General features: G+C 39.7%; 2 protein-coding genes and 1 long non-coding RNA gene across 3 annotated transcripts in view; 2 read left to right on the top strand and 1 right to left on the bottom strand.

Moving 5' to 3' along the window:
* Positions 1-1282: 1282 nt before the first annotated feature.
* On the top strand, positions 1283-15327 carry LOC119482067 (zinc finger protein 664-like). The gene is given in 5 exon segments (XM_037759464.1): positions 1283-1385; positions 1913-2129; positions 2866-2989; positions 10021-11076; positions 11078-15327. Coding segments are annotated over 4 exon segments (1407 nt in total). The 5' UTR covers positions 1283-1385; positions 1913-2016; the 3' UTR covers positions 11192-15327.
* LOC119482079 overlaps positions 10963-27509 on the bottom strand; it is a 23695-nt gene continuing 7148 nt past the window's right edge. The window contains exon 2 of the long non-coding RNA XR_005205358.1: positions 10963-11111. This is a non-coding gene — a long non-coding RNA (uncharacterized LOC119482079). The remainder of the gene's footprint in view (positions 11112-27509) is intronic.
* Positions 19347-25421, top strand: LOC119482072 (zinc finger protein 239-like). Its single transcript, XM_037759474.1, has 4 exons — positions 19347-19504; positions 20032-20248; positions 21257-21365; positions 24062-25421. Exons 2-4 carry the CDS (start codon positions 20136-20138, stop codon positions 24674-24676), a joined length of 837 nt encoding a protein of 278 aa, XP_037615402.1. The 5' UTR covers positions 19347-19504; positions 20032-20135; the 3' UTR covers positions 24677-25421.

The following is a 27509-nucleotide window of genomic DNA, read 5'->3' as shown; positions in this document are numbered from 1 at the left end:
ACGCGCATGGGACACCGCCCCGGGGATTTATACGTGTAAGAAGTAACAAACAGTCCCTTTAAAATTAACATTGTATATAGTTTTTATCAGTTTTGCCGAAATGGGTAAGGAGGAAGCCGGGTAAATGATCCTGGACAAACTGTCCATCTTGGATAGCAGTACTCTCCCAAAAAGTGTGATATCCCTCTGCAGCCATCTGTTCAAAATTGACTTACATTTTCTATATTATTACAAATATTCTTATTTTCAGTTATTACTCTGTCCCTAGAAATAACAATCCCCAAATATTTGCATCTTACTTAATTTTTATACCACATAATGACTGCAGGGGGCACTCATGTAACGTCATCATTTCACATTAATCCAAATTCAACTGTTGGCCCGATGCCTTAGAAAAAAAGATGAATAGACTGTAAAGCTAAGGGAATTTTATTTTCATTTTTTTTAAATAAAGTTGTGTCGTCTGCAAACTGACTTATTATTAATTGTTTTCCCATCACATTTAACCCTTCAATATGATTGTTCTTGATTAATATAGACAACTTCTCTGCAACCAATATAAACAGAAGTGGTGAGCTGCTACATCCTTGACGGATTCCCCTCTCAGTCTCAAATCTTGAACAAGTGCCATGTCCTAGAGCAACGGAGCTATTAATTCCATTATATAGCATCCCTATTACATTAGTAAATTTTTCTCCAAATCCAAAGTATCGAAAAGTTTCCAATATAAAAGGGTGTTCGACAGAGTCAAACGCATTGTAAAATCTAAAAATAAAAAATAAAACACTTTCTTGGATGATATCACTATAATCAAGCAAATCTAATACAAATCGTATGTTGTTATGAATGGACCTTCCTTTAAAAAATCCTGATTGTGTTTCGCTAATTATGGATGAAATACCTGTCTTCAGTCTAGCAGCAATAACCCCGGATAATATTTTATAATCAGTATAAAGCAAAGTGATTGGTCTCAAATTATCTAACATTCGTTTGTCTTTCCCAGCTTTAGGGATCAGGGTAATTAACCTTTGTTTCATGCTTGCCATCAGTTCTTCCTTCTCTATACATTCCTTTAAAGCATTAAGTAATAGGTTTCTTAAGTCTTTCCAAAAGAACTGATAGAACACGGTAACACGACCCCATTTGAAGGCACCTTATGTCTATATACCGTATATTATAGTGTACCTGTTGTTTCCCTCCTGACCTCCAGGTGGCGACTTTCTTTCACTTTAAACTGAAAAACCAGACCGGAAGTACTTGTAACCGGAAGTGTGGTTGTCTGGTTGTGATCTCGGGCTGGCGGCGGGATAGTTGCTTCGTTAGCTGACGAGCATCTTTGTCCGTTTCGAGGCGGCAGAGCTGCAGGTGAACCCGCACACACTCAGGTAAACACTTTAATAATGTTTCTTTGAGCCGGAAATCAAAGCGAATATAGCGTTAGCACGCTGGGCTAGCTGCGATGCTAACCAGCTAGTTAGCCTGTTAGCTTCGGCCTGCTGCTGTGTGGCTAACTGCTAGCGTTAGCCTTAGCTCACTTTAATGTGTGCTCGTGTTATCTGATTGAACTTCCGGTTCCTTTGTGTTTTAGTCCAGTTTGAGAGGAGTTTCTCAGTTTGTCTCAGTCGCTTTGCTTCGTTTCTACAATCATCCTCAACATTTGTAAACAGGAAGTGCGTTTCTCCAAACAGCTGGTCCAAACCTGTCTGTGTGAACTGTCTCTTTAACCAGATCACACACATTGAGGCTTTTCTATGTGGTCTTTGATAGTTTCCATGGAAACCAGAGCATTCCTCAGAGAAGAGCTGCAGCTGTTTTCACGCTAACATGGACCATGTTATCAGCACTACGTGGATGGGAGTAAAACCAGAGGAGACAGCAGGACCTGAATATCTCTGTGTGCTTTGATTTGTAGTGAGTCCAGGACACCAGAGTCCAGCAGTCAGAGTGGAGACCTGCTGGATCTCAGAGACCAGGACCAGGAGCCCGTTTCAGAAAGCAGCTTTAACAAACTCTGAGATGGAAAAGTGTTCGGTTCCAGAACAGCTGATCAGAGTTTGTTCAATCAAATGTGAGGATGAAAACAGCCTTCATCAATGGAGCTCTGATACTACGATTCACCATGGCAACAGGTAAATAAGAGGCAGAGCCTCCATCTGAATCCAGTCCACCTAGAGATATTAATGCATGGATATGCTGATTGTGCACATTTCTCTTTGAAAAAGTCCCAGCAGGGAAAAGTGGCAAAAACACCATAAAGTTGAATTCAGTGTTGTCCATGAATTCATCTTTTAGCAGACTGACATTTCCTTAATGGATGATAAAGTGGTGAATGTGACTGTGTATTAGACTGTAGCCTACATTACATTTAAATAGATTTATTCAGCTTTAATGTGACGGGACAAAACACAGGAGCAGCAACTGAAGATGAAAAATATCAAATCTATCCATCAGAGACAGAGAGACATGACTGTAAGCTCACAGTCTGATCCAGTAATAATGTGTTTGGTGATTTAAAGGTTAAATAGAGTAGATTTTAAATAGTAGACATCTATTTGGATCTTGGCTCAACAGCATTCAGTGACTTTATTTCAGCTACTTCAACAAATGTCGTCAATTTAAACACAGTCAGTGAAATGCTATTAAAAGCCGTTCAGTCTATACGCAGCCTATTTAAAAAAACTCTCTTTCTAACTCCATTCTGCAGCTGCACCACCATCCTGCTCACTCAGATATATGAACAGATAATCTACAATATTAGAGGAATCATGTTCCATCAGTGGGACCAGATAGAGATCATTATTCATTGATCCTACGTGTCTGAGCTTGAATGTGGAAATAAAACACTAATCACACTTTCTGAAACAGAGACCAGGACCAAGAGCACTACAAGAGCGAAACAGAGGAGGACCAGCAGAACCCGGACCAGCAGAGCAACAAGGTCCCCAGAAGACCAGCAGCAGGCTCGTCCTCTGATACCACCGATGTTCAGGTCAGTGTTCATGACTTCATGGCTTCATAACGACACCAAAGACACAAGGAAGAGTCAATAACTGAATAAATTACTGTTTAAACGACACAAAACTGATGTTTTTACCCACAAAACTGAAAACTGTTGAAAATTGACTAATTACGCAGGTAGAAGAAAGTTACCGCTTTTATTGTGTAGTCTGAGTAACATGATGTCATATCTGTTTCAACACCAAAACAAAGCAGAAGGTAGAAAGCAGAAAACAGTGGAGGGTCCGCGGGGATACGAACGGCAGCCTCACCAGTGTTTCCTCTATATGCAAGCAGCAGCGCCGCTGCTGAATGTTTTTATGAGAGGAGAGGGCTCCGTCTCATCGCTTTAGAAACTAACATTATATTATTTTGCCCTAAAGACGCTTCATATCCAGGTCAATTCACATACCTGTGAGTAAAGCATATAAACAAGAATCTTTGCACTTACTTGATGTCAACACAACAATTATAACAACAAGCACCGGGTGAATGTCAACAATGAAGCATCAGAGCTGATCACCGATTCAGGATTATCATTCGCCGAAGAGAAAACAGACATTCAGCTTTACTTGAGTGTTGCATAGTAATGTTACAGACAGCAAACTATAGGGATATTAATCAACAGGGAATATTCAGAGCTTGGGCAGCGAGCGTGACCGCCGTAACCGGAGGAGTCATCAGAGGCTTCTAGGGGTGGAACGGTTCACAAAATTCACGGTTCGGTTCATATCACGGTTTTGGGGTCACGGTTTCCGGTTCGGTTCGGTACATTTATGTTACAGAGAGGAGGTCATGTTCTGATTTCAACATGCTTTTCATTTATTTGGCAAAAATAAGTTAATAAATGTTTGCCTTAACAAAAGTATGGCTTCCTTAAGGAACATAAACACTTCTTCATTGTCAAATTGTAATTGAAAGATTAGGTCTTCTACAGTAATTAGTGCAAACAAAAAATGCAGCTTTGTTATTTTCATACAAATATGATGTAATTGTAGACTAAGGCCATCAACATAAAATGAAGCATAAGCTCAACCAGAACTATATTTAAAAAAACAAAAAACATTATAACATATGTCTCAATTCCCTGATTATCAGCTCTTAATTGAAAGATTAGTTTTTTCCACTCAAAAAGTGCAGTATTTGGAGGAATACGGTTGGATTTCTGTGCCACTGTGTTATTTAAAAATAATTAATAAATATAAAACACATTACAGGGATTGTGCTGCTGGAATTACTGTGTTGCTGAAGTGTCGGCGAGAAGGAATATTAAAGCGCAGCTCAAGTAACGTTACGTTAATCATATGCTGAAAAAACGCAAAAGCTGTGAATCTCTAATACTATTTTGACAGATTCCCTCAGAGATATTAATGTTACATATTATTATGACCTTAAAGAAACGTCATGAATGTAAGTTATTTTATTATTGAAAATGTCATTACATTTAAGTAAATGAACACTGTTTGATAAGACAACAGTTAATTTATGATGTTCAATAAACGTGTATTTTACTAAATGTTGAGACACCTCATATGTAGGCCAGACAGACATTTACCTGCTGATTACTGTGCACAAATGATCTGTAACTAGTTATGTAGCCTACTGAGGCCCTCAAGAGTTATGGTGTAGCCACGGGTGTGCCTGTGCCACCCAAAGATAATGATAATGGTAATGGAAATACTTTTTATTGTCAGACAGGTCTGAAATTTGTCTTGCATCACACTGGCTCCATTTGCAACATCACAGAAAGTACAAAAATCAAGACAAGAAACAAGGATACATACATTTAACATTACAATCACAGAAGACAAAATTCAGGGCCCTTCAACGTACATTTGATCCGGGATTAAGCTCCATATTTAGTTTTAGTATTGACTAGTGTACAAAAGGGTGCTTCAGTCTAACCTTAATCAATCGTGGAACCCTGTATCTCCGATTTGATGGTAACAATTTGTATTCAGTGTGGTTGGGGTCAGAGACAGTAGTGTTGGCCAGCCTTAATATGTTATTATGATAGGCTGATTCATAGAATTTCTCAAGGGGTTAACCTACAATCTTTGAGCATATTTTCATTTGGTGGAGCAGTTTTGACTTTAAAGTAGTTGACAAACACTTTTACCATGTAGTAAAACAAAACTGTAGAGCACTCGTAATCACAGAAGTAAAAACCAAAGGAATTTGTTTTCTCGCCCCAAAAGACCTGAGGCGGCCGAGAAAGTAAATTCTTTGTTTTGTTTTTTTACAGACAAATTCAATGTGGTCTTTCCAAAATAACAGATGGTCTATCATTACGCCCAAATATTTGTATAAAAAACCTGCTTGATTTTTTTCTTTATGAATAACAATAGGAACTTTACGAGAGTCAGATGGTGAACAGAATACAATTTCTTCCGTTTACTTTGTGTTTATCTTAAGAGCATTACCATCACTTCACTCGACCATTTTGTTCACGCAATGTTGGTGCAGCCCAGGGTTGTCCAAGTTACTTAACAGAGATATTGGAGCATTAAATATATATATAAATACATATTAGAGCTGTATCATCAGAATACTTTAGAATGTATTGATTTGGTGTATCTGTACGGCAGTCATCAGTACAGAAGGTGAAAGCATAGCTGAACTCACACAACCCTGGGGGGCCCCAACAATGGTCGTGATGGCAGTTGAAAGGGTTTTGTTCACTTTTACAATCTGAACTCTGCTAGTAAGAAAAGAGGTATATCAATGAATCAAATAGGGATTCGGTTCCCGCGGGACCATTTTTGACACGAAGATGTCTGTATTGTGTTGACGGCTGACGAAAAATCTAGAAAGAGGGCTCTTGCATAGGTATTTGGTTCGTCTAAATGTTTCGTAATAATATGAACCAGAGTGGCAACAGCGTCTTTTGTACCACAACCCTGCTTATAGGCAAATTGATATGGATCGAGTTTGTCTTTTGTTGTACTGCTCCACAAGGACACAGATCCCTTATCATATTTCACTGAGGTACAGAATTTTGTTCAGTTATGTGATGCCAGCCACCTAATTTTAAATGTAAAGAAAACTGAGGAAATGGGGCTGGACCCAAGGTCAGTGGGCGATCATACTCCAGTGGTCATCCATAAGGAAAAGATCAACCAGGTTAGCTCCTACAGGTATCTTGGTGTACACCTAAGCTACATCCCAAAGCTCTTAATTGCATCCCCGTTTCCCTCACTTGCGTCTTTTCCTTGCGTCTTAGTCCCTCCCACCAGGGAAGCATGGAGAGATGCAAGGAAACCATGCAAAGACACGAGGAAATGAGGAAATACGTTTTAAGAGACATAGAGTGCAAGCTGCGGTCTGTATTTCTACTGTGGACTGAGTCCTGCTTAGAAGCCCAGGAACCATCTCTACTGGAACAATATCTTTATATTATTTATTCATTATTAGTGTCAGTAGTTATTGATATTCTGATAGTGATTTCATTATTTAATAACTCAGAATATGACTATGGTGTCTTTTGAACACTGGACATTATTTATTAGGCTAAAGGGAAAATGTAAATGATGTAATTCATATTAAATCCGACGTTCAGGAATTATCAGCCTCATGTGACTGAATGGAAATGAGGATAAATGATGTAAAAGGTGTTTGTTGCTGACAGACAGACTCTCCTTCTCTCTCTGACTTTAATAGTATCATTAATAAAAGTTAACGGGGGAAATAACAGATCATAAAAAGAAAAATCTTTCTAATAAATGCAGAAAGTTATTTTAAGTCAGTTTTTCAGGTCTTATAAAGCTCTTTCAGTGACAGGCTGCTTCACTCTCGGTGTGTGAAGGAGAGATACTGTAGGTCCTTCTGCTGCTTTTCACACCTACAGTTAACACAGATTTTAACTAGACGGTGAATCAGAAGACAACTAAAATATAACATGTTTACTCTGTGATCTGTCTTCACTCCGGTCTGAAACTCCAGTGATGTTGAGAGGTAAAGTTATCAGATCAGTCCGGTCGGCAGCAGCGTCCAATCAGTAACTGATTTCCAATAAGGGGGCGTGTCGGTCGGTAAAAGACTTCTGTGGAGGATACTCTCGTGTATCCTCGCTCATGGCTCCTCCGGCAAGCGTCCTCGATACTCGCTCCTCGCTCCACGCTCCTCGGTGCACAAATAAGAGCTTTGGGACGGTCTTCAAGATGGCGCACCAGAACAACTTCCGGTTCAAGCGAGGATCGAGGAGCGAGGAAATGAAAATTAAGAGCTTTGGGATGCAGCCCTAGATAACCTGTTTAGCTGGAAAGCCCATGTTGATAATTTGTGTTCTCGTTTACAGCAAAGACTGTATTTTTTACGCAGACTTAGGGTGTATGGGGTGGATCATAACATCATGCTTTTATTTTACCAGCCTGTGTTGGAGAGCATCCTCAGGTATGGCATGTCGGCATGGTACGGCAACCTCTCTGTGCAGTTGAAATCTCAGCTTGCTCGTCTGGTTCAGACTGCTATGAAGGCTATGGGGAGGACTGACAACCCCTCCCCCTAGTCAATATATGAGCAGTCTGTTCTTAGGCAAGCACAGAGAGTATTGTTGGACCCATCTCAAATCCTACACTCTGAGTATGAGCTCTTACCATCTGGCAGACGATACAGAGTCTCCAAATGCAAACTGAACCGTGTTAAGAACTCGTTTGTGCCCACCTCGATCAAAATTTTATATTTTAAATAATGTTTCTTGAGGCTGAGGATGGTGTAATAGCATCAAGGTATTCTTATTTTCATCTTTTATTTATTCTGTTTTTATATAGATCTTGTGCAATATGATTAATGTGCAACATACAGTATGTAGTTTGTGGTTTACATTGTTTGTGTTTCTACGTTTACATGTGGATTGTTGTTTGTTTCTATTTATTGATCCTGCTGTGGAGGCAGCTGATGGTGTGCAGCACTGAGTCCAAAAAAAATGTCCCAAAGGGACAATAAAGTGTATCGTGTCGTATCATACTGACAAGATATTGCAGCAAAATTCTTTCTAGAGATTTCATAATCACTGAGGTAAGGGCTATTGGTCTAAAATCCTTATGTTCTTTAGGACATGGAATTTTGGTTAATGATTTTATGTGCACGGTTTTCCATGACAGAGGGACAATGTGCGTGTCTACGGAAGCCTAAAAGATTGGTTGCCACACTGATGCCAGCTCAGTTGCAAGGTTCTTCAAAAGGAAAGCGCTGCATTCATCCGGTCCAGCAGCCTTCTTGGTATTTGTACACCAAATGTTTTCCTAACATCTTCGACAGTGATGGCAATTCTGTCTGAGGTAGTGGGTATAATAGTTTTAAGTATTTCAGTGCACTTATCAGAATTGTGTAGTTATTCCAATCTGACAAAGAAAGTATTTAGGTCATTGGCAAAGCAAAATTCATTATCCATCACCACTGTACACTACCTATTCAGGTACGCTGTACACTACCTCCTTGATTACGCTATACACTACCTGCTCAGATACACTGTACACTACTTGCTCAGCATCAAACAACAGACTGACACAGTTAGAGACTAGCTGGTGAATCCTCAGGAGTTGGTAGAGACCAAAAACAGCTAAAAGAGAGAATAGCAGAAATCAAAATTAGGCTTATTGCCAAGTAGGTTTACACATACAAGGAATTTGCCTTGGTGTTTTTGGTGCATAACAATAAACATAGTAAGAAAAACAATAATAAACACTGTACTGCAAAACACATAAATATTGATTAGAAAAAAATTACAATAAGGACATGAAAACAGATTTAAAATATTTGCATTATGTTTGTTTTGAAATGAAAGATCTGAACAGTTTTGGAACAAGCTCCCCACTTACATTAGGACAGCAGTAACCCGAGACATCTTCTGTCGCAGATTGCAAACACACCTCTTCAGACTGCATCTTGGCCCATAAGGAGAAATAATTCAAATAAACTCTGTCTCTTCTTTCAATATGTAACAGTCAAAGCAGTTTGCCTATTGGATGAATTCTGTATACTCGCATGATTCATACAATTCTTGGGTAATATCTTCATGGTTGAAATGCCCATATTGTAAGTCGCTTTGAATAACGTCAGCTAAATAAATGTAATGAAATTAAAAAAAAAAAAAAAATCAGTTGTGTTCATCAGTGATGAACGAAGTTCTGTAGCCATTCTTATGAACATCAGAGTGATTAAGAACTTATTACACAGAAATAACATCTCTGGAAAACAGAGGTTTTCAGGATTTCCGTCAGCAAACTAACTGTACTTGAGCAGGGAAATATTTTGTCGTTGTGTTTTTAATCATGTGATTTTGGACAGTTATCCTGTTGAATCGACAGTGAAAATTTGTAGAGGAGCCCTTTTTACTCAGTAGTGCTGCTGGGTAAAATAAAGTCTAGAGATCTCATCAATGAAAAGGCTAGACTGAAAAAAAAGACTGAGACTGATCTGAGCTCTGTTTGTGTTTGTTGATCTGAGATTATCTCAGACTGAGATGTGAAACCGTGGATGTCGGCTGATAACTAGCTAACGCTAGCTAGCCGGCTGTCTGCAGATATCAGGCTGATGTCTTATCAACACAAACAGTGCAGATGAATTATTAGACAGACTGTCAGTTTCTGTTCTGTCTGCGCTCAATGTGATAATTAGTGGATGTACTTAGTTAGAGCAGCTGGTACTTGCAGTGCATGCGCAGCTGTATGAGATAGAATTTATTTTAATTATATACACTATGATGACAGAAAGAGAGACAAATTTAATAAAAAAAGGTCAAAATCTCTGCAGCAGAGGTGAAGATATCCTTACTTAGTGCATGGTATGGGTCAAGCTTCAACAATACTGGGTCTTACGTTTCCCATAACGCAACTCAATAATGGGGATGTTGACTGATAATTAAGAAATGTCATGGGGGCAACTGTTGTGATCAATCAAACATTGTGGGTTATGTTCCACTGACATGCTCTAAATATTATTTATGGTTCTAGATAGGTCGCTCCATCATGCCATCTCACTCTCTCCCTCTCTCCCTCTCTCTCTGTATGTCTGTTGCTATAGAAACGGAGAAGAAGCGAGGGACTGATTCACCAGAGAGTTCACACTGGAGAGAAACTACACAGCTGTGATCAATGTGGGAAATGTTTTGCTTTGGGGAGTCACCTTAAAGTCCACCAACGCATTCACACTGGAGAGAAACCCTACAGCTGTGATGAATGTAGGGCAGCTTTCACTACATCAGGTGACCTAAAAAGACATCAACGCATTCACACTGGAGAGAAACCGTACTGGTGTGACCAATGTGGGAAAACTTTTTCTCATGGTAGTCACTTTAAAGAACACAAACGCATTCACACTGGAGAGAAACCCTACAGCTGTGATGAATGTGGTGCAGCATTCCGGCGCCAGAGTACCCTAAAAACTCATCAATGCATTCACACTGGAGAGAAACCCTACAGCTGTGATGAATGTAGGGCAGCTTTCACTACATCAGGTGACCTAAAAAGACATCAACGCATTCACACTGGAGAGAAACCGCACTGGTGTGACCAATGTGGGAACACCTTTTCTTATGGTAGTCACCTTAAAGAACACCAACGCATTCACACTGGAGAGAAACCCTACAGCTGTGATGAATGTGGTGCAGCATTCCGGCGCCAGAGTACCCTAAAAACTCATCAACGCATTCACACTGGAGAGAAACCATACAGCTGTGATGTATGCGAGTCAGCTTTCCAATGCCAGAGTCACCTAATAAGACATCAACGCAGTCACACTGGAGAGAAACCGTACTGGTGTGACCAATGTGGCAAAACTTTTTCTCAGAGTGGTCACTTTAAAAATCACCAACGTGTTCACACTCGAGAGAAACCTTACAGTTGTGACCAATGTGATAAAACCTTTTCTCGGTTTGATAACCTTAAAGTCCACCAACGCATTCACAGCAGAGAGAAACCGTACTGGTGTGATCAATGCGGTAAAACTTTTTCAGTTAGTAGTTCCTTTAAAGTCCACCAACGCATTCACACTGGGGAGAAACCGTACTGCTGTGACCAATGTGGGAAATCTTTTAATCAGGCTAGTTCCCTTAAAAACCACCAGCGCATTCACACTGGAGAGAAACCATACTGGTGTGACCAATGTGGTAAAACCTTTTCTCACCGTAGTTCCCTTAAAAAACACCAATGTATTCACACTGCATCGTTGTGAACATGTTTCAGAGCCTAGTTAGCTGTTTCCTCCTGCCTCCTCCCCATGCCCTGATAGCTGTGATGTTATTCTGAGCTTCTCTCCACATTGAAGTCTGACCAACAGTAACTTTATGTTCTAAACAGCATGTATTTTATTGTCGCTATGACTTCATACTGGCCTTTATTCCTGTAATATTTTTTTTCTTTATTATCCATTAATCTGCTGAGTATTTTCTGGATGAATTGTTTTTTGAAGACCAGAAACTTTTGACTGTAATTGACCCCCTTGGCCTGTACCCCGTAGACCCGTTCAATAATCCATCCACGAGTCGATAGCTGGAGAAAGATCAAGGAGGACATTCACATCCGACACCAGAGACCATCTTTGAACAGAGACAGAGGTTACCATCTCCCCCCCCGAATACAACCACCTGTTACCATGTGACTGTGCTGGACTAGCGTCATGTGATGACAACTGATGAAGTTTAAGTGCTAAGTAAAGATGGCGCCAGCTGAGGTGAAGACATGTCAGCTCCACTTTGAAATGTTTCAGCTGAAATGAAAAATGCATCTTTTTCCTTGAAGAATGAACAGAGAGAAAAAGCAGGAGCTTATCCAGGTGCTTGTCATTTCCCGTCTGGACTACTGCAGCTCCCTCCTTGCTGGAGCTCCTGCCGTCAGACCTCTGCAGCTAACCTAGAATGCTGCTGCCCACCTGCTATTAAACCTCCCCAAGTTGTCCCACACCACTCCTCTTCTCCGTTCTCCGTTCACTACACTGCCTCCCTGTTGTTGCTTCTGGAGGTGTTGGGTGAACTTCTGATATAATCACATATTATTTGGAGGAAATGTCTGCATGTTTTGAATGCAGATAGTAGAACCTTCCAGATACAAGACCAGCTCTTCCTTCAACCCCCAGGAATGCTGGCCAACAAGGCATCATGGATTTACAACATCCTGCGAGCAGCAACCATCGAGATGAGAAGATCCCTTTTCTCCTACATGACCACTAAACCAGGCCACTGACCCAAACCACCTTTGACCCTTCAAGATCTCCTTAGAAACTTACATAAACATCCCTCCACCATTGGCCATCATAAGCGCCCTAAAAGAGACTAGCTGACACCAACTTTAATCCCACTGTGGACTCTTATCTTTACTAAAAATGTAGTTTGGATTTGTCCAAGGACAATTAGTATAGAGGACATTTTCAACAGGCAATGATGGTAGGAGACGATGATGCTAGATGAAATGGCTCAGAGACTCGCTGCACCAGAGAGAGATGGAGACGGAGGAAAACGACTCAAGCCGAGTTCGCCCCGTGGGATCCAACAGATCCAGAATTCCGAGGTCCAGACGGAGCCTGTTACCACTCCTGGTAACCAGAACAACCTCCCATCTGCACATCAGAAACATCAGGTGATATATATACATTCTCAGATGTGAAAGAGTTTGATGATTAGGCTACTAAACAAATTTAGATCCAATTAGTAAATAAGTTTTGTTAAAGAAATTTATAGTTAATATTAGATATAAGAATAATTGAGAAATTCATCAATAAGCTTTAAACCTAAAATAGTCTCATCCCTAAATTTAGAACATGAAACTGCTTCACAATCTTCCCTGGTGCTTCTTAAACTCTCAGCTGCTGAACGGTGCATTAATACTTAAAACTAGATTTAATTGATACGCCTAAACATCAAGCGACAAATATAATTCAGAGATATCAGTCACTGAATTGACATGGTCACATTTGATTTGTTTCTATTCATAAATGTTAATAGTTGTATTCGCTGTATTCCTTCATTCATCCTTTATCATTCTATTCCTTTTTCCTTTTGTTTTATCATTTATTCACTTATTTTCTGCTAGTAGTTTAGTCACGTAGTTAGTTAAACATTTCATTTATAAAGAACTTGATTATTTGATGTGTGTGTATATAAAACAACTCCAATCACTATTCACTATGCTCAAGAACTCTGTAGTATCCCTGAGATTATGAGATTCAATGATTAATATCACATTTTGAGGTTTTTCCTGTTTTTCCAAAATTGGGTGGCGTCCTAAATTGAATAATTAAATTGAATATAAGGTTGCATTCTTATATTAAAACTAATTGTGTGTGTAGCTGAGTGCCATCACTCTCCTTCACCTTTTGCAACAATTCAGGGGTTTATGATTCATAATATTGAGTTATTAATTATAGATACATATTTTTATATTAATTAATGATTGATTATTAATCTGTTGCCCCAGCCATTAGGGGTGTGACGAAATATCGTGCCACGAAATTTCGCAATATAAAAACGTGACGATATGTATCGTCGAGATGAAAAACTGAATCGCGATATCAGGGCATAATAGATACTACGTACATACGGGCTCCGGGGTTAAAGCTGCAGCCTCTTCCTGCTGCTCTGCAAGGTCTATGGAAGGAGGCTGAGTACGCGTCATATCTTTGGGGTACAACACATGCACAGAAAAATCTGGTCTGCCCTCGCTGAAATTGAACCAATCGCAACGCACGGCCGCAGCTTCAGTTACATTGCGCATGTGTCATACCCCGAGAGCCATTTCTGCCCGTGACCTAGCCTCCTTTCCATGTCTGTGTCGGAGCTCAACACACATTAACATACAGCGCAGTCAGTGAAGAGCTGATCAGAGAGGCCGCGGTGGAGACGAGTTGACGCTACACTCGTTGCTGTTAGTAAGTGCAATAAAACTTTATAAGTGTAAAGTCAAGATATGTTATTACACCTGTTCAACAAGCATAAACACAATGAAACGGTTAAACATGTAGGAAAGCAACGTTTCAATCTGCTCTGTCCGCTGTCTGTCATCCTCCGCTGCTGTTTACACAAGCAGAGCGCGTTAGCTCGGCAGCTAACTGCTAACTGTTAACACGTGTAAGTTATTTAGTTGAGTTGTGAATGACTTTAGTTCCCTCTTGTAAGCCGTGTTTCACCGGGGAGTTTATTGTGAAGGGTGGAATGGAAGGCGTTAAGCGATGATGTGCTGCGATTAACGAGGCTGCAGACTATAGAGCCTCCGTGGTATTAATTTATTATCTTCATAAAATATAGGAGCAGCGTAACCCTCGACTACACAAGACTGAAACTAAAGCTGGCAGCAGGCTGTGTAGTCTAACTGTTGAGGTTAGTTTGTCATGTATCTTACTGGTAAACTGATCAGCTGGCTGACATAAACTCCCCCCCCCCACCAGCCCTAACGTTACCTACAGCAGTGAGTGACATCAGCAGAGGACAGGAAGTAGGAGTGATACTGACCGATGGAGGACAAAGGACAGGAGGACAGAAGGAAGGACTGTTACTGACTGATTGAGGACAGAGGACAGGAGGAAGAACTGATACCTTAAAAATGAAACTATAGGGCAAACAACAGCATTGTTTTGCATTTTGTGTCTTTTGAATAAAAGGCTACTTTTTCAGTCATATATTTTCACCATTCAAGTTTTGTTTAAATCATTGTAATAATATCGTATCGAGGTAGTGAACCCAATATCGTGTATCGTAGCGTATCGTGAGCTGAGTGAATCGTCGCACCCCTACCAGACATAGATATGGTCAAAAGCTCAACAAAGAGAGTATGTGAGCCTTGATTTTAAAATGATTTATTACAGATGTGATTCCATTATTGTTTTTATCTGCTTCATACATATTCTCTTGTTAATGAATCTTTTGAGGTTTGTTCAGACTGAAAGCAAAGAGACGCAGATTGGTTAAAGATGGCGCCAGCTGAGGTGAAGACATGTTTATTATTTGTTTCCATGGTAACGCCTGTTTGCATTGTGTTTAGTCAGTAAATGTGATTGTTGCTGTTGAACTTGCATCCTGCCAGAGTGCTTTAATAATCTGAGCTGTTCACTTGATGTTTTCAATGTTCTCATTAAATTAGTCGACACAAAGAGATGCTTTGACTCATCATTTGAAACTGTTTCCATCAATCCATATTTGTTGAGCTGTTGTAATTGACGTTCTCAGTATTAACATTGTTTTCAAACTAAGTCATGAGCTAATTGGACTCATTATCATTAGTTATCTTACAGCAGTCTGATAATAAATGACCTCAGTAGTTAAAGCCCACACAGCAGCTGTGACTGACATTTTCAAATGTTCCTAAAAGCAGAAGTGAATTAATAAACTTTAATAAATCTAAATATTTGTATCTGTAATTTGTTGTGTGTCTAAAAGTGTTTCATTTCTCTTTGTGTCACTGTAAAGCCGATGACATCATGTTATCCTGTTCATTAATATTACTGAGCTCCCTCTCCTCATTGGCTACTGATAACAGTCCAATAATATGAAGTGAACACTTGTATCCAGAGAATCTGTGTCCATCCGTCAGCGTCACAATCACAATGTGGAGCCCTGTTCTATGAAGCCACTTTACCAAATAAGCCGGGCTTATTTCAGTTAGTCTGACTCTTTTTCAGTTGATTTGGTTCCATGAAGCAAATTCAACATAGTTCAAGCTCAGTTACTGTGGCAACTGATGCTGGGAAACTAACCTGGTCCGGGGCAGGCTAACTGTCAGGCTAAGAGTTCCTGTAACACTGACCCGACGGGAAAGCAATGAATTTACCTCTGATGCTGTATTATTTGACTTTATCAACCACTATCAGTCCAAAAATAAAGTTTATAGAAAATCAACTACATATACTATATACTTTAGTAGTCTGGGTTATGACAAATTGATCATAATATAATAATACTACTAATAATATATATATATATATATACACTCTATATATACTGTATATATACAGTATATAAATTGGTCATGATATAATAAATATATACAGTATATAAATTGGTCATAATATATGATTTGGATGAATCTGGGACGCCGTGAATCACTGCTGAACCCTCTGGAGGTGTCGTGGGCCTATCAGCGAAACAGCGAGGAAAGAGGGCACACACTTGATAACCCAGAAGATGCCATCGCTCACTTGACCACCCTACTGAGTCTAGACAGCAGGCCTATGGGTGTGCAACTTAAGGGATACCAACAACTAGTCCTATAGAACAGATTTACCACAAACATTCAACATCAACACATCTGGAGATACGTGGTTTTCACTGGACAGGAAGGGGATGAAAAACTGTCATCTGTAAAGTAACTAAAGCTGTCAGATAAATGTAGTGGAGTAAAAAGTACAATAAACCTTTTTCTAATGATATCCAGGTGGGGGATATTACTGATTGTCTTGATCATTTTGGAAAGTTGTGAATGGATCAGTCTAATTGCTGTAAATATATAAACACAGCAGTGACACTGGTAACATGCTGTATGGTGGATATACCGGCACTGAGGACTACGTGACGTGAATGGTAGGATTAGGAGGGAACGAGTGTTCAGAGACCTCCTCACCTACAAACACCTCCATCTCTGTGTCAGAAAAACTCCTTTTCTTGGTCTTCCTCTCGGTAGTCTTCGTGATTCACCGTAAAGAACCACTGATCAACAGGCTCATTCACATGCAGAAACATTCATGAGGTGCTTTGCATCGACCATTTATGGTTGAATGTGGGCGTGTAAAGGGCGGAATATGAGGCGGATCCACGTGCGCACATTTCCAGGTGGACTATGATTTATAAAGGAAACATTGCCTGCATGTGTGCGAACGCACAGTTTTATAAGTCGGATTTTTTTTTTGGCGCACACCATTTTCGGCTTTTGTGCGCACGTACATTTTTAGTATGGATCCTACGCACTGTTTTATAAATGAGACCGGGACTTCAAAAATGACTTAAGAGTCTCATAAGCAGTCAGAGAGGAAAAACAAACGCAAACAATTCTGATGTAACAGTTGTTAATAGTTATCATGTCCAGCCAAGGTTTCATAGCAAGGGTTTAGCAGCACTAGGTAACAAGACTGCACAAAAAGGAAGCCCAATATGTCTTGATATCATCAGACTTATCATAAAAGGAAAAGCACAGGTGTTACTAATAACTTTAACAATGGTTTTGTTCTATTCCAGTATCAAAGTAAGCCATGACAGTATGACAGTGAGCCAGCATGAACAATACCAGGACCCTGAAACTGAAGCAACTAAATGGAATTCAGCCATCATTCATTTTATTATTTACACTTGTGCTTTTCCTACCTCGACAACATGTCGTCTGTGAAATACGCCTGTAAGGTTTTGCAAATATTTTGTGCATAGTGACTATTTTCCAAAGGCTGGTGAGTAGATTAAAAGAAGATTTCTCTTCACTTTAGTATTTTTTTTATTTTCTGAGATTTTATAATTTTGCTTGACCATTATTATTTTAAGGAGCCATTGTACTTTTATTTTGCTACATTTATCTGATGGCTTTGGTTGTGACTTACCTTGAAACATTGAAATTTATCATATGTTAAATACTTTTAGTTTTTATTCCTGGCATATTTTTCCCACTATAGTTCTTTTTTATATTATAATTTTTTTTTATTATTATTGTATGTTTCCATGATATCACTTTTTTAAATTGTTGGCTTTTTTCCACAAATAACGGAGCACTGGACAAATAGTGTTTTGAGTTATTTTAGTTTCTTGAGCTGTTTTTGATCACCCCATTGGCCCTGTCCCTTTACCTGTTGTTGTAGCCTCTCAGAAGTTTTACGATTTCAGAACAATTGTGAGAGGAATAAAGAGGTTGGGCTTATAGTCTGTTTTGTGAGAATACTGAATGTTGACAGATTTTGCCTGCAGATCTTTGCACCCAATGATAAGAGCCATTTTAGAGTTCTGAGTTTGTTAGTTTCACTTAAATGGAAAAGCAGAGTGTTTGGCAAAAAAAGTCTTTTAACTCCTGAAGCATGTCTGTGAGCGCACTGTAACAAGTGAAGGCACTCAGGTGATCAACGTGGTTATCAACTCAGATCATTTCACATTTGGACTTTAGTGACTATAGAGTCAGAGAACAATGTTCAGAGATACTTTTGTAAGAAAATTAACTAGAAACAGAAATGAAAGTGGCATGTCCCCCCTTTTACTGTAGAAACCCAACCCATCTCTCCCAGCAACCTTAGCTGTATGTAGGAGGAGCAAGAGAGAGAAGCAGAATTAGAGAGTGTCAGCGTGATGGACAGAAATACAGAAAAAGCACAGCAGGTTTTGATATACTGCGGCAGACAATCCACGTCGACATTGTAAGTTAATCTTCCTACAATCCTCCTAAAGGTTACCTTAAAAACTGTATTGTAAAATAATCTGTGTGCCCGCTTGAGAAAAGCACACTCATGTAGCTCTACTCTTATTCATAATCATTTCACAGCTTTGCACATTCAACGTTCAATTCTGGTTTCTGGCCTGAATGAGAAAGTTCAAATTCTAAAAAAGTCAGTGAGGGGAAAGTGTGGCACTCTTATTCATAGTCCATTCTTATGGTCGCTCATTATGACAGCTTGATTAGTAACATATTTAGATATGTTATCCTTGTATACCTACTACAACCAAAAATTATTAATAGGCATTTCACAGCTGTGCACATTCAACGTTCAATTCTGATTTCTGGCCTGAATGAGGAAGTTCAAATTCTATAACAGTCAGTGAGGGCAGGGTGTGGCACTCTTTGTGCATTAACAGGCCATATATAAAAACATTAAAGAAGAGTAACATTAGCAACTCTAGAATTGAGGACTAGTGTTCACTCGACTGTATTTTTGTCCAAATTAATTTACTACTCAACCTGATGCGGATCTTAGCAAATACAGTGAATATAGGAGAGATTTCAAGTTTTACAATGAAATTATTTTGCCTACATGTCAGTACTTGGCTGAGGGGTTTGTGAATCGCAGTATTTACATGCCAATGTGCTTATTCATCCTAGTCAGTACATCAACGATCAGTCCAACCTGTTCCAACCTGAAATACTCTTATTCGTAATTATCAGCAAAGATGGATATTTGATATCATCATTAATACTTTCTGAACTTACAAACACAAGATTTCATCATTGTACCTCCTTGTAAAACCACAGATTTCCTTCACAAATGTTGAATTCTGGTTGCCAGCCTGAATCAGGAAATTCTAGATCTCACTACTGTAGTAGGTAAGGGCAAGGAATGACACTCATACCTTTGCATGTGAGTCGGCAGCGGCTTAGTTACATTCCACCACTGAATATAATAACGTTGATTAAGAAAATCCTATGTGTACCTGTTGTTTCCCTCCTGACCTCCAGGTGGAGACTTTCTTTCACTTTAAACTGAAAAACCAGACCGGAAGTACTTCTAACCGGAAGTGTGGTTGTCTGGTTGTGATCGCGGGATAGTTGTTCCGTTAGCTGACGAGCATATTTGTCCGTTTCGAGGCGGCAGAGCTGCAGGTGAACCCGCACACACTCAGGTAAACACTTTAATAATGTTTCTTTGAGCCGGAAATCAAAGTGAATATAGCGTTAGCACGCTGGGCTAGCTGCGATGCTAACCAGCTAGTTAGCCTGTTAGCTTCGGCCTGCTGCTGTGTGGCTAACTGCTAGCGTTAGCCTTAGCTCACTTTAATGTGTGCTCGTGTTATCTGATTGAACTTCCGGTTCCTTTGTGTTTTAGTCCAGTTTGAGAGGAGTTTCTCAGTTTGTCTCAGTCGCTTTGCTTCGTTTCTACAATCATCCTCAACATTTGTAAACAGGAAGTGCGTTTCTCCAAACAGCTGGTCCAAACCTGTCTGTGTGAACTGTCTCTTTAACCAGATCACACACATTGAGGCTTTTCTATGTGGTCTTTGATAGTTTCCATGGAAACCAGATCATTCCTCAGAGAAGAGCTGCAGCTGTTTTCACGCTAACATGGACCATGTTATCAGCACTACGTGGATGGGAGTAAAACCAGAGGAGACAGCAGGACCTGAATATCTCTGTGTGCTTTGATTTGTAGTGAGTCCAGGACACCAGAGTCCAGCAGTCAGAGTGGAGACCTGCTGGATCTCAGAGACCAGGACCAGGAGCCCGTTTCAGAAAGCAGCTTTAACAAACTCTGAGATGGAAAAGTGTTCGGTTCCAGAACAGCTGATCAGAGTTTGTTCAATCAAATGTGAGGATGAAAACAGCCTTCATCAATGGAGCTCTGATACTACGATTCACCATGGCAACAGGTAAATAAGAGGCAGAGCCTCCATCTGAATCCAGTCCACCTAGAGATATTAATGCATGGATATGCTGACTGTGCACATTTCTCTTTAAAAAAGTCCCAGCAGGGAAAAGTGGCAAAAACACCATAAAGTTGAATTCAGTGTTGTCCATGAATTCATCTTTTAGCAGACTGACATTTCCTTAATGGATGATAAAGTGGTGAATGTGACTGTGTATTAGACTGTAGCCTACATTACATTTAAATAGATTTATTCAGCTTTAATGTGACGGGACAAAACACAGGAGCAGCAACTAAAGATGAACAATATCAAATCTATCCATCAGAGACAGAGACACGTGACTGTAAGCTCACAGTCTGATCCAGTAATAATGTGTTTGGTGATTTAAAGGTTCAATAGAGTAGATTTTAATTAGTAGACATCTATTTGGATCTTGGCTCAACAGCATTCAGTGACTTTATTTCAGCTACTTCAACAAATGTCGTCAATTTAAACACAGTCAGTGAAGTGCTGTTAAAACCCGTTCAGACTATACGCAGCCTATTTAAAAAAGTCTCTTTCTAACTCCATTCTGCAGCTGCACCACCATCCTGCTCACTCAGATATATGAACAGATAATCTACAATATTAGAGGAATCATGTTCCATCAGTGGGACCAGATAGAGATCATTATTCATTGATCCTACGTGTCTGAGCTTCATACTGATCTTTACTCTTTAAACTGAGATTACACATTATGAGCAATAAACATTTTAGTGGAACTGCTCTAACAGACTAACAGCTGTCTGTGTTCAGAGTCACAGTGTTATAAAGAAGGACATGCAGAGGTTTTATTCTGAGCTGAGGGCGTCTTGATGCTGTGTGATATTTGAATGTTCAACATTCTGACAGCACATAAAAGAGTAACTTTAGACAATCCAGAGTAAGAAACTAATATCTGACACACAGTAAACCTTCAATACGGACTGAATGAATGAGGAAATAAAACACTAATCACACTTTCTGAAACAGGCACCAGGACCAGGAGCACTACAAGAGGGAAATGGAGGAGGACCAGCAGTTCAAAAAGGTCCCAAGAAGACCAGCAGCAGGCTCGTCCTCTGATCCCACCGATGTTCAGGTCAGTGTTCATGACTTCATGGCTTCATAATGACACTAAAGACACTAAGAAGAGTCTCGGTGGTCTCATTCTGTTGTTAAAAGGGGGGCAGGAGGAGCAGATAGTTGTTTGGTGTCTGAGTGGAGCGGCTGAGGTGGTGAAGGGGAGCTCATCAAAGGCCCTGTTCACATCTACAAGTGGTAAGCTCTAAGTTTGCCAGAGGCCAGCATAACAATAGACTTCTTTGTCTTAAATATAAGTCAGACTTTCTGCAGAAACTTCAATGTACCTGTTGCATAAAGCTTCACTATGAGTGACTAATGTAAGACTTACTTAGATAGCTGGTCACGAAATGCATTCTGGGTGAAATAAGACACTTCACAGAGCAGAAAAAATAGCAAATGCAACTGCAACACCACACCAAGTACGATTTTGGCATCCAACAATTAAAATTAAAATGCTCCGCTCATAGCTGCTTAAATCAAGCGCTTCCTAAACTAACAGCTCGAGACCGTCAATCAGCAGCTAATCCAAGCTGGACGGTTTTCAGCGGGCTCATATATCCCATTTTTTGACGGTAAAAATGAGTAAAATAGTAATCTCGTAAAATGTAGTTTTCGGCGAGAAACTTGAATAAATCCTGTTGTTTGAAGGAGATGTTTTAACATTAATATTAAATAGATATTAGAGAGAGAATTATGACCTGTTCAACTTCCTAACACCAGCTCTAAGCAGATTATAATAATTAGACGTACTAATGCCAAGAAGTTTTTTAATCAAACCGATGTTAAAATAAAAATACAATTATTTATTTCCTAATAATTTGAATTGTGTTTTTATGCAAATAACCACTATAGATGACAATAACAAAGTAAAAGGATAACATTTAGAGTTTTTGAGAGTTGGAATGTAGCCCAACATGGAAGTGAAAGCAGTGCTCTGTGTATTTAAATGTGAAATTGCACTAAAATATTTTAAATTATTTTATTATATTAAATATATGTGATAAAAAAATGTGATCTCAACATTGATGAAAATAATCATGATTAGCATTTTGGCGATAATCGTGCAGCCCTAATGGAAAGTGATACGTATCGTATCGTTGTAAAAACGTATCGTTAACCCTCCTGATCAAAGATAACTCCCAGATTCTTTATGGCGGTGCTGGAGGCCGGGGCAATGCCATCTAGAGAAACTATATCATTAGATAATTTGTTTCGGAGGCGTTCGGGCCGAGGCAGACGATTCCCAGAACTCGGGGAGCTTGATGGAGACTGCATTAGTCGTCATGTTCGTGAAGAGATGTCTCTGGAGGCGTCCAGCAGACAAACGTCGGGGTCACCAGCAGGACTCTAAGCTAACATTTTTCACCATCCTCCCGGAACCGTCCTGAATGCAACCTAAGCTAAGAACCGGCCCTGCAGGCTGAAACCGGCCCTGCTGACTGGAACCGGCCCTGCTAGCTAGTACCGGCCCTGCTAGCTGGAATCGGCCCTGCTAGCTGCTGCGTCCTAAAGTTAGAGAGACGCAGCATGTTGGTACGGACAAAATGCATTCATTGCAGCCTTATTACCCAAATGGGACGAAGAGAAGATTAAGTAGGAAAATAAGTGGTCAACATTAGTAACATGATTTGAGCTGTGGTGGAGTTTTGACTCCTCGTTAACATAAGTTATCTTCAGCTCACTCACTGTAACGGTACCGCGAACATCAAACAGTCTAACGTTAGCTAACTGATAACGTTAAAACTAGAAGGTTTACCTCATTGACTGGGGAATAATCTTCCGTTGCTGCTGCAGCTGTCCTGAGATCAGAGGCCGGCAGTATGTGCTGTGTGTACGTGCGGGACGGATCGGACACTGACAGTGTGTGTGTTTATGGTTTAATAATAACGGTGCGCTACACAAAACGTGCAGTCATTTTCATCGCCGCTCATTCTAATGTAATTGGTATTTTTCTTTCAACTCTCGTCCCAAAATGAATTTTAATCCTCCCCGATCATATTTTTTTCGACGACGGTATGTACTTAAACTCGAGTCCTAGTCACCAGTGTAGAAGTTGCAGGAAAGTAGAGATGAACAACTTCTACCTTTGACTACACAAAGGTGTGTGTCTTTTATTTCTCTCAGCTAACACTAAAAAACAAGCCGTTAAAGGTGTTACTCAGTTCACTGACACAACATTACCATAGAAACACACTGATGGGATCAACTGTCATTGTGTCAGTGTGAAGGAAAAACAACACAGAAAAGGCACATAATATAACTGCTTAAGTTGAATCACAGATTATGGTGAATTATGTCTTTAGAGTCCACTACAACATAATACAGTATGTAGTATAGTACAGCAATATAACGTAGAATTGATTAGAATGTAAAATATGCTATGGTATCATATGGTATAGTATAATATATAACAAGAATATATCAGTATGGTGAGGAGGTATTAATTTTTCTTTATCTTTTTGCTAAAATCGACTCTAAGACCACATTTTACAGCTGATGTTCTACATTTAACCTTTCTCTTATTTTATCTCTTAACAGAAATTTTAAATAAAATATAAGATAGATTTTAGAGAACTTTGCTGCATGAAGCCCATTCTGGGTTATGTTTCACAGACATGTTCTAAATATTATTTTATTTATGGTTTTAGACAGCTTGCTCCACCATGGCATCTCACTGACTCTCTCTCTCTGTATGTTTGTCTGTATCTATAGAAACGGAGAGGAAGAGGGGGACTCAAACGTCACAGCTGTCAGCACTGTGACAAATCCTTCACATCTGGAAAGTTAAAGATTCACGAGAGAGTTCACACTGGAGAGAAACCGTACAGCTGCGACCAATGTGGGAACACCTTTTCTCATGGTAGTCACCTTAAAGAACACCAACGCATTCACACTGGAGAGAAACCCTATAGCTGTGATGAATGTGGTGCAGTATTCCAGCGCCAGAGGACCCTAAAAACTCATCAACGCATTCACACTGGAGAGAAACCCTACAGCTGTGATGTATGCGAGTTAGCATTCCAATGCCAGAGTTACCTTGTAGCCCACCAACGTATTCACACTGGAGAGAAACCGTACTGGTGTGACCAATGTGGTAAAACCTTTTCTCACGGTAGTACCCTTAAATCCCACCAGCGCATTCACACTGGAGAGAAACCGTACTGGTGTGACCAATGTGGTAAAACTTTTTCTCACGGTAGTACCCTTAAAGCCCACCATCGCATTCACACTGGAGAGAAACCGTACTGGTGTGACCAATGTGGTAAAACTTTTTCTCAGGTTAGTACCCTTAAAGCCCACCAGCGTATTCACAATGCATCGTTGTGAACATGTTTCTCTCCTCCCCATGCCCTGATAGCTGTGATGTTATTCTGAGCTTCTCTCCACATTGAAGTCTGACCAACAGTAACTTTGTGTTCTAAACAGCATGTATGTTATTGTGTCTACGACTACATAATGGCCTTTATTCTTGTTATATATTTTTTCTTTACCATCCATTAATATGCTGAGTATTTTCTGGATGAATTGTTTTGTAAAGACCAGAAACTTTTGACTGTAGTCGATTCCCTGGGCCTGTGCCCTGTAGAAAAACGACTCAAGCCGAGTTCGCCCCATGGGATACAACAGATCCAGAATGCCGAGGTCCAGACAGAGCCTGTTACCACTCCTGGTAACCAGAACAACCTCCCATCTGCACATCAGAAACATCAAGTGATATAAATACATTCTCAGATGTGTAAGACTTTTATGATTAGGCTACTAGACAAATTTGGAGTCAATTAATAAACAAGTTCGAGAAATTGATAGTTAATATCAGATATAAGAATAACTGAGAAATTCATTAATAAGCTTTAACCCTAGATTAGGCTCATCCCTAAATTTAGAATGTGAAACTGCATCACAACCTTCCCTGCATAAATGTTCATAGTTGTATTCACTGTATTCCTTCATTCATTCTTTATCATTCTATTCCTTTTTCCTTTGTTTTATCATTTATTCACTTACAGTATATTGTGTTAGTAGTTTATTCATGTAGTTAGTTAAATAAACATTTAATTCATAAAGAACTTGATTATTTGATGTGTGTGTATATAAAAGAAACAACTCCAATCACTATTCACTATGCTCAAGAACTCTGTAGCATCCCTGAGATTATGAGAGCCAATTGATTAATATCACATTTTGAGGTTTTTACCTGTTTTTTCTAAATTGGGTGGCGTCCTAAATTGACCAATTTAATTGAATATAAGGTTTCATTCAGATACTTAAAGGGACTGTTTGTAAGAATCAGAAATGCTTGTTAACAGCGACACCTGTGGCCGTTAAGTCAACGAAACTAGGTGTCGGGCTCGCGCTTGCTCGCTCTAAATAGACATGAACGAGCTTTGCTCCAAACAGTGTGGCAACACACGTCAGCTAAAAGCACAATATCACTCTATATTTCAGCTGCTTGGCAGTAATGTTAGCTGACCAGACGAAGGTCTCTCCATGAATCACAGCTGATCTGAGTGTTGGCTTTTCTTGCTTCAGCCTCCTGACCGCGGTCGGAGGAAACAGGGAGACACCGGCACCCGGTCGGAGACGATAACATTTCTCGTTGTCACTTCACAAGATACGGAAACCTCTGTTGGTCTGTAGGAGCTGCAGCATTTATTTCTGCACAAACGTCCACTGTACATTCACTAGATATTCTCAGAGCTAAACTAACTCTTCTGCAGTGTGGAGTGTACGCGCATGCACGTGAGAGTGGAGCGAGCTGAGTGAAGGCAAGCAGGCAGAGGAGCAGAGTACAGCAGAAACTCCGGCCCTGGAGACCAAAGCTACTGTCTCCCCCGCGTCCTCCGAAGGCGGCCAACACTGTTTTGCAAGACGGGCTTCACTAGATAGAACTTTGCGGTTTTGGTGCTTCCGTGTAGTTTGTGTTGGAGTCTTGTCTGAACAGCGCAGCCACACGCCAGTGCGCATGGGACACCGACCCGGGTGATTTATACGTGTAAGAAGTTACAAACAGTCCCTTTAAACTAATCGTGTATGACAGCTGAAGGTGAGTGCCATCACTCTCCTTCACCTTTGGCAACAATTCCGGGGTTTATGATTTATAATATTGAGTTATTAATTATAGATACATATCTTTATATTAATGATTGATTATTAATCAACCAGCCATAGATATGGTCAAAAGCTGCAAAAATAGAGTATTTGAGCCTTGAATTTAGAATGATTTATTCCAGATGTGATTCCACTATTGTTTTTATCTGCTTCATACATATTCTCTTGTTCTTATTGTTTTGTAGTTCAACATTATATTTTCATCCTTTCTGTGGTTTTCATTGAATAATGGTTATTTTACATTTATATTCACTGTTTTTATTTTCTATGACTGAATGTGGTTTTGAATCTGTTGAGGTTTGTTCAGACTGAAAGCAAAGAGACGCAGATTGGTTAAAGATGGCGCCAGTTGAGGTGAAGACATGTTCATTATTTGTTTCCATGGTAACGCCTGTTTGCATTGTGTTAAGTCAGTAAATGTGATTGTTGCTGTTGAACTTGCATCCTGCCAGGGTTGCTGCTTTAATAATCTGAGCTTAACTTGATGTTTTCAGTGTTTTCATTAAATTAGTCAACACAAAGAGATGCTTTGACTCATCATTTGAAACTGTTTCCATCAATCCATATTTGTTGAGCTGTTGTAATTGACGTTGTCAGCATCAACATTATTTTAGGACTAAGTCATGAGCTAATTGGACTCATTATTAATAATTATCTTACACCAGTCAGATAATAAATTACATCAGTAGTTAAAGCCCACACAGCAGCTGTGACTGAAATTTTAAAATGTCCCTAAAAGCAGAAGTGAATTAATAAACTTTAATAAATCTAAATACTTGTGTCTGTAATTTGTTGTGTGTGTTTAAAAGTGTTTCATTTCTGTTTGTGTCGCTCGATGACATCAGGTTCTCCTGTTCATTAATATTCATGAGCTCCCTCTCCTCATTAACTACTGATAACAATCCAATAATTTGAAGTGAACACTTGTATCCAGAGAATCTGTTTGTAGATAAACACATACCAATGACTGAGGCGATGAGCACATAAGGATGAGCAATTCACTTTAGAGTAAATTACACAATGGTGAGTAAAAGAACGACAGTTTGTAATG

The sequence above is a fragment of the Sebastes umbrosus genome, chromosome 22 (assembly GCF_015220745.1).
Source record: "Sebastes umbrosus isolate fSebUmb1 chromosome 22, fSebUmb1.pri, whole genome shotgun sequence".
Classification (NCBI taxonomy): Eukaryota; Metazoa; Chordata; class Actinopteri; order Perciformes; family Sebastidae; genus Sebastes; species Sebastes umbrosus.
This window is presented reverse-complemented; position numbering and strand designations above follow the sequence as displayed.